The sequence below is a fragment of the Varroa jacobsoni genome, unplaced genomic scaffold, assembly GCF_002532875.2.
Source record: "Varroa jacobsoni isolate VJ856 unplaced genomic scaffold, vjacob_1.0 scaffold_859, whole genome shotgun sequence".
Lineage (NCBI taxonomy): Eukaryota > Metazoa > Arthropoda > Arachnida > Mesostigmata > Varroidae > Varroa > Varroa jacobsoni.
Genome location: NW_019213761.1, coordinates 230,327 through 238,783, shown reverse-complemented (window position 1 = coordinate 238,783; position 8,457 = coordinate 230,327). Strand labels below are relative to the sequence as shown.

Here is an 8,457-nt window from a genome sequence, read left to right as displayed (position 1 = left end):
CTTGATCCCGCTCGAGGCGCCGCGACGGCTTCGGCCGACCCTGAGGCGGTCGACGACGTCCCACAGATAACCAAAAACCACGCGCACAAGGACAGACTCACACGTACACAACGCTATGCTACGCGCAGGACCATTGCGTATGCGACTGGGGGCCGTCGATTCGACGTCAACCAGTACCAATATCAGCAAGGATAATGGCGAAACAACCACGTTAAAGCCAAAAGTGGTTGACCGGTCATATACGTTCAACTAAAGGGTGTCGTGTTGAACGGGTCGCATTCCAGAAAGGTTATTATAACTCTGATTATTCCTATTATTATTATTATTACGGTCGCATTGCAAATAAAAGAATATGACCGTTCCTCAAGCCCTTCAGCAACCGTCTGCGGGCAGTTGTCGTAGTAACAACGATACCAAAACCGCTCGCGATACTTAGCCAATAGCGACCTCAATCTGTTAACAATTATACGCATATATCTGTATAGAAATCTAAAAACGTAATGGTCAACTACAGGATTAAAGTTAATATTGCGTCTGTTTTTCATGAACGTGAAGTGATACAAGCAGACTTCTTTTGAAATTAAATGTCAAATTATATATATATCAGAGACAATTACTACAGTAAAAATATACAATGAAATGTAAAGTAAAAAGTGCACGATCATGTTTGGCCGTAATATTGGTTCATAAGCAGTCAATGCTTATGTGCTATCTGTGTATGATGCTTAATATGGGATGTGTACAGTAACGCTACGGGACAAGTCGTTCTGAGCCCTGAGAAGCGCAGCATTCTTTAGCCCTAAGCAACAAGATCGAGTTCCGATGCTTCCAGCAGCCTTCCCTACCTTTTCCCTGTCTCGGGATAATCATCCCATCACATGATACCTTTGAAGTCCACAATCGGCCTATCATAACTATTCGACTGAGATTAATTCAGTAGAGCGGTCTGATTAGAGTCAGACAAACCGACGGCCTAATTGAGTCAGTCGGCCGAGCTGAGGCGATCGGATTACCAATTTGACGGCCGAGACCGCTTGAAATAGATGGTCCTTCAGGCCGGGCAACTCTCGCGCAAGGGCGGATGTTTTGGATTCACACTTGTTTGTGGCTGGAAGCTGGAATAAAAAAAGAGCATGGACAGCTCGATCTACATCTTGCTATTATGCTAACATAGGCCCCTTACGCGACAAACACACAACGAGGCATATTTATTGAGACGACACTCGTATGATTACGTTTGATCTATCGCCTGTTATTATAAGTGCCAATTGGAACTTTTGTTAGGGGGCTATCAGTGTACATGGAGCCGTTAGGACCAGGCTGCCGAAAATGCGCACTCACTGACCAGTTGATGTCGGACTGCAGTCGCCCTGAAGTTGATGTTACTGTCTGGCGACTTCAAACTATCTCTGTCGGTACTGTTTTTGCAGAATGGGTGTAGAGGGCTCAAAGCTAGTCTATAGCAAACACTGCGATTGTCGCAAGTTGGGTAGAAGGGCTGAAAAACGCAACACGTAAGGACAGCAAAGGACGCTCTGCCTCTAAACAACAATCATGTTAACCCATTGACGCAGTTCGCACTAATCTCCGCACCCGTTAACGGTTTTTATTACGGCTTTTCTCGAAACAGATAATAACGGAGGAATTAGCTGAGCTTTAGAAATATTGCTGTGCTTGCAAATAAATATATGTCCCTTGTGTAGCGGGTACGCGCGACGGCATAGAGAGATCAACCAATGTTTACTAGATGACTGCTACAGTACCGCTGAAGAGCCGAACGAGACCACTGTAACCTTTTTCATCGATCTCAGAAAGGTCCGTCTCCCCGTTTACAACCGCTTACGATAGTCCCTAGTTGGCATCAAATAATAACAATATTTGTGTAATTCCTTGCGAAAAATAGGATCTAGATCATACTACGATAGTTTCGTGCAAGTTAGTCTTCGTACCCAGGAAGGTTTAGGTTAGCTTAGGTTAGGTAAAAAGCATTCTTGGAGACCGTATGCTTGACAAATGATATGAAGTCACTTGTCTTTCGAAATTTTCCCGATGTATTATTCTTGGTAATAAATGGTAAATATACTAGTAGCAGTAATGATTGCAACAATCAGTAACTATTACCCCTCTCTTTCATAGGGATTAATTCCGTCTGAGCTCGGTTTTTCGTACATAGCACTTTCTAAACTTGTAAACCGTCTCTCCTAGTTCTCTCTTGGGAAAATCGAACGTAGTCAAATTCGTAAACGGAGAATTCCCGCCTCCAACGCCCAAGCTCGGTTTTAAAGCATCTACAGTTCTTCACTAAACAACTTCCCGTTCAGGGCGAACGTGAAATTTTGCTAGCATTGCGACCACACACTGCTGCTAGTCTAAATGATAATAACAACCGTGATCGTTGTGCAAAACAATGATACAGTTTCAATGCAAATCAGACCTCGGCAAGCTAGTTGGGCTTTGCACGCCACTTTGATTGACCGGACGAAGTCAGTAGAGTAACAGAAAAGGGTAAAGATAGAAATGGACTATATGAATAGGCAACAGTACGATAGGAAACATACTCGTGTCTTCTTGCGACTTCGTTCTGCGATCTTTAGCTCCACTGTTCGGGATGGAGCTCCACTTGAAGATGGAAGAAATAAAGGAGACCGTGCACTGCTGTTCCTCGGAACAGTTGCAGCAGAAGCCGCGTCAGAATCAAACTAAACGACTATCGTCGAACTAGCCGTTATGGCCTCACGATTTTAAGGCTCTCAGTGGTAGGCCTATCGGGATTAGTTAGTACGGCGGCTAGCCATCATGTTTACACACTCGCTTTTTCGTGAAACCTCCACCGAACGATCTTTGTCCGCAGCCTGAAACGTTCTACGGCTAGGTCAAGTGACGCGGCCGCCAACGGCAGCCACGAGCGTTAAAGGACCACGTCCGTCAGCGCCTGATAGCCGTGCTATGCTGCTAATAATAATAATCATTTGGTATTAACATAGTCTTGGTAGCATTCGTCCCGTTTCACCTTCTCTCAATTAATTTAGACCTGGCTGCGACTTAGAATTCTAACTGGTTATAATGGAGAAATTCTGCATATAACTAAATTAATATAGGATCTATATATAGTTAAACGTATGGTACGCTTCAAGTTTAAATCTAGCCACGTTACTCGAAAGTAGATGTAGAGCCGACTGAGTTATCGCTGCGGTAATTTTTGCCTGCGGTAAGTCATACGAGGGTTGAACACGATATTATCAAAATAGCCTCTATCATTTGTCCAAGGTTACGATGAAACGGATATCTGCTGTTAATCTGTCATCTAGCGTCGCGAATCAGCGGTGGCCGCAACAGACGATAGTACTGTCCTCTACTGGAATTCACGTTGTAGAAGAGCACCGCGCACCGTCGTACGGTCAGACAACAGTGTAAGAAAAACGCACAGATGTCTAAGTACCCTGATCTTCCTGGATCAGACGCAAAACCGCGGTCAAGAAGTAACTCACTCAAAACATTATATCTATATAACAGTAAATAATAATTGAAACAGCAATATGAATTCTACTGTGCGAAACGCTGCCGATATCATGAGCATATGCCGTCGAGGTCGGCATTAGCGCTTTCTACAGTGACCATTTCTATCTGGCTACCGTAATAGCTCTGGTACGAGTTAGCGTGCGACCTTAAAACGAAATGGGCAGATAAACGGGTAACGTTTATAGTAGGCCGGGGCTACTGACGAATAGGACAACTCTATAGCAAGATGCTGCTGCGGCAACGTGCATGCAAACTGAGAGCGTTTCATAATCTTTCACGCACCGCCAAACGCACAGGCTGTGGACTCACAAGATTATCCATATGGTCATGAGACGTTGTCAGCGTCTACCGTTAAACTAAGCCTTCGAAACGATCGGCGAAACGTACCTAAAACGATGGTTTGACTGGCGCTCCTTCTCTCGCTTTGTTTGCCCTGAAACTGATTAGGAACATATGACGAAAGGGTCAGTGATCCAGACCTATGGATCAGCAGCGAAAAGTTATGAATTAAACTAGATATGACAAATACCCAACAAACAAGTGGGAACTAATTTACCCTAATCTCACATATCGACAGGTCAGATTGCAGCAGCAGCAGCTGTCGTTGCAAGAGGATTAGTAGATACCATGAGCGGAGTCATTAGCTCGGAACAGTAATGCTTCCTGTAGATGATTATAGCTGTTGCGGCCAATGAAGAGTCTTCCCGTCTACAAAAAGGAGGCTGTCCGCGAATGGTGGGCAGGCCAAGTTGTACGTTCCGTTTTAGACTATAGTGAATACGCCAACGGAAAAAAAGCCAAACTACTTACTAACAACCGCGGAGACTCCTCTCGTTGCATTCGCACGCCCCCCACAAGCGAGAGATATGAGGATGCATTTATCTTGTTTCATCTATATCATTCAACTTTGTCCGCGGAACCAAAACCGTTGGTACATACCTCAATACCTACTCGCTATCGGTTCACTGAAATTTCTAATAACATTTTTTCATTCTGCGCAGCGACAGACGCGTGGATTTGTTTGGAAAAAATTATTTCTATAGTTGTTATCTAAGCATAGCTGGGGACGCCGACCCACGAGCCGACCGTCTAGTTTCGCCTCGGGGGCACTTCGGGCATCCCCCGCGGTATGGACCGTTTAATAGCATTAGCGATTTTTGCCATAATATATGTATCTTGTTTCATTACGGCTACGCCAATCACGATTAGTTGGCTTACAATTGTCCCAATTCGTCAGTCTGGCTTCGTGTTTTCTTTGTCGGTCGGTCGGTCGATAATTTTTTACTGGTTACGTCTTTCTTTAGGCGCGGTGCCTTTTTGTATTGTGGCCTTTTCTTGCGACTCTCGATCCGATTGCGAGCTATATTGACAGAACTAATTATTTTACCTATGACATGGGGCGTCATTAGAGCAATACTACGGCGTTGTAATTACTAGTACGACATTCAACATTCGCTCGTCCTAGATATGTTACATTTATGCTGTGTGTCTGATCTAATGCTGTATAAAAGAAGATTTGTGATAATAACGTATCTATGGATTACTAGATAGTGCCTCCAACATCCGTCGTTCAGACAACGGAACTGACATTTTGATATGATATACGCGGTCACATATGCACACCTTTACGCATACTCAACTTGATAAAACTATATATTAGTTGAACGGGCCTTCTTATTCCTTAATTAAGGTTCTCTGCCATCCGATGTTGCCACAGCTAACTTATAGAATTATTATTATTCTTTTATTATATTATTATAAAATTATAAATATTACTATCACTATATTATTTGATTAAATCTTGTTTTAATCTTCACCAGCTCATCTTTTGTATGCTTTCCATCTATTCGTTGCCCAGTTGTTCTAATACGCGAATGATCTGTTTGCTTTTCAGGTACGTGCGTGAAAAGATCAACACGACTTTCTTCAAAAATATAATACTAATAATAATAATAATCTTATGACATTCATCAACCTTTGTGATACGTACCCTAGGTGATGTATGCTTGTATCGGGTGTTTGCCATTTGAATTCTACGAAATAAAGACCTGTAAAAGCTTTATTTAAAAAAATAATAAGATTTGGGATTATCATTATGTTATTTTCATTTCATATTATACGGCCCTATAATGAGCTGATTCCATAGACAGGAACACATGGTAGGCATAGGGAAAGTTTGCAGTGGCTAGGGCAAAGTTGTTATATATTTATTCAGGTCAACAAGGTGGGCGGCAAACGCTCCGAATAATCATCTAATGTAACTGAGTCAGCTTGTTTAATTAGTAACAACAGCGGCGAACACAGTTCCGCGATGACACCGTCAAATAAGGACTTTATTATCTAAGCATGCTATTTTCCGATGTTGGTTTGTAGGACCATGCTGCACCTATCTTCCATATATGCAGTCTTTTGCTTCTTACCTTGCTGGGCGATGCTTGTGAATATCAGTAGGTAGGTGCTGAGTTCGCTGCGATAATTGCGTTAACTCCAACGAGACAGAAATGGACAATCCCGAAACAAACGGTAGCGGTGAGCGAAAATAGTCCGCTCTTGCGCGGTTCTCGTCCATACCGCCGCCGGCTTTGTCGTTGACGGATCTCCTTGCTATGGCTGCTTTTACTGCTGGTAACAAAGTGTCACCTTTTTCAATGCACTCCACTAGCGTCTCCGTACCGCCCCTCGACGATTTTGGGCTTAGGCATCGACTGGACTTCTAGCCCCGTTGCCCCCCACTTCATGCGCGCTGATTTGCTGAAGCAATGTCAGCCAGTGACTATTGATACGGCTCGATGATGCTGCACCGTTAACGCCGGCGTTGTCGACGACCACGGTAGCAGCAGAAGCGGCAGCCGCAATGATGCATCGTCGATCGGTGCGTGGGCCGCTGCCGCTACTTCTGGCGTTCGAAAGGTGATAATGTTGCAAAGCCCGATAGCGCAGAAATTGCGTTGCTGCGCCTCCTGACGACCGAGACTATTACTGCTACTGGCGTTGTTGTCAGATTTTTTGATCTTGTTTATTGTTACGGAGCGTCGTGCCAGAATCTTCGGCGTCATTTGTTGACGGTTGGCATCCCTTGTTCGCCGTATGGTGCTAGCCGTTTCGTTCATGCGGCAACAGGCAGCCGCAATTGCGCTGTCGCTGATATTGTCTATGCGATCAGATTCGATGCGGCGCTTTGTCGAAAAGCGTTTCCCCGACAATACCTCGTACCCACAGGTCTATCTACCTAGGTACAGTACGAGCGGGACTTCGACGGCCACCAGCTGTTAATATTCAAGTGAAAATTAACAAGCAAGCTAACTGCTGCTGTCGTTGCCACTTACCACCGTCGCAGAGCATCAACAGTTGCTCCACTGACCGGATCTCTCGATACTAACATAGTACGTACTGTATAATGTATTTCGGCAAGCGGTGCTATTCGTCTCTTGGCAGAAGCGGTCTCTATAAAGAGACAGAGTAGACCCTTAGTGCACGTACCTCTGGGTAGAAGGTTTAGTAGTGTTCCTGTGAAATAGCATTATTCGATTAAAAAAAAAGTCTAACTTGAAAGCTACAAAAACAACCGAGTATCCTTTGTCAAAGATTCAAACACTTCATTGTGCACTCAATACTATTTCTGCCCATCGAGGATTCGATCAGTTGTGAACTCAATTTCTTCGTCAAGAACAAACTCCTAGGTCTTTCTTTGCGGCCTAATTCGTGATGGCTGCCATTTGTCTATATGAAGTACATACAACGTTCTCTACATGTTAAGCAAGAAGTTCATTTTAGAATATTGTCGGGTCCTTTAATGCAGTACGCTGTGAAAATATCATATATATATATGATATGATGAGTACCCCTATGTAGACGAATCACGGAAAGCATGAATGAGATCATACTCGTTGTTAGGGCAAAGCGCCCTATGGACTAGTCAGTGTAAATCGTTTACTTCCATTCAGAGTCGTTCATAGCTTGTCCTCCTTTGCAGACGGCTCTGTGTTGCCACAGCTGGACCCGTCGTTGCTGCTGCCATTACTGCACGCGGCGATCCTGCGTATCGTTCCTACGTACCTCAACGTCTAATAAAAGAGTAATAATAATAATATAGGACAACATCCGCTTGATGACACACAGACGCACACGAAGCCAGCCAAAGACAGATGCTTACATATAAACACGAACAAGCATGCTAACACTGCACGCTATTTACACACATACAAACACAGAGTTACTCGCATTACTCGTCTATTAGTGTGTTATTATTAGTATGTATGTTCCTTTGCGTGTTATTGTTATAAAAGCATCAAGTCGTAGCAGCAGGTTCTTTGCCGCTTCTCTGTTTCGCTTTCCTTGACTCGCTTTCTGTCCCGTGTCCCTCCCGTGTTAATAGTGGAGGTGGAACAGAACATTCATTAAGTTCGGGTAGACAGCGTCCCAGTCCCGGCAGACCGCTGCTAACCGGTGACCGATGGCGACGGCGGGATGGCGTAGTACGTGAATAATACATAAGACACATACTACACGCGTACTAGCGTCAGCAGCAGCGTACAATAAGGATGGGCAAGCCAAGCACCAGCTGGTAGAACAGCCTTAGAGAGCCGGACGTACAAACACACTCACTCTATATCGAATCACGGTGTGATCTCTATGCAGCGCTGCCTGCGGACGAGCGGCAAGCCAACAATCAGCCCGAACAAACAGCGTCTGTATAGTCCTGTTATGCCTTCTGCCAGACGTGACACTATCGACAGGAAGGTCGTGGAGGAAGACAACTGGTTGGGTACGATAGAGCGAAACGGAGGAACGTGAGACAGTCTTCGAAATAACACACATATAGTGACCGACGCAATAACCAAAATTCTATTCAGTCGAGGGTAAAATATGGTCCACGTACCGCTTCGTACGGATTTTGTAATGGAAAAAAGTAGGTGCAAAAATAAAGTGCACCTTATT

The 8,457-nt window shown here is 44.3% G+C and overlaps 1 protein-coding gene across 9 annotated transcripts in view; it reads left to right on the top strand.

Annotated features, from left to right (window-relative positions):
• Nucleotides 1-8,457, top strand: part of LOC111264448 (uncharacterized) — a 257,234-nt gene that overhangs the window by 98,142 nt on the left and 150,635 nt on the right. For 5 of the 9 annotated variants that reach the window (XR_015312695.1, XR_015312694.1, XM_022840370.2 and 2 more), the window contains one exon: nt 5,414-5,597. The exons of the other annotated variants lie outside the window; for them this stretch is intronic. Coding sequence is in view for 1 of the 5 variants with exons in the window: in XM_022840371.2 (XP_022696106.1) it covers nt 5,414-5,483 (70 nt within the window). In the remaining 4 variants the exon portion in view is untranslated. Of the gene's footprint in view, nt 1-5,413; nt 5,598-8,457 lie in introns of those variants that run through there. 9 annotated transcript variants of the gene reach the window in all.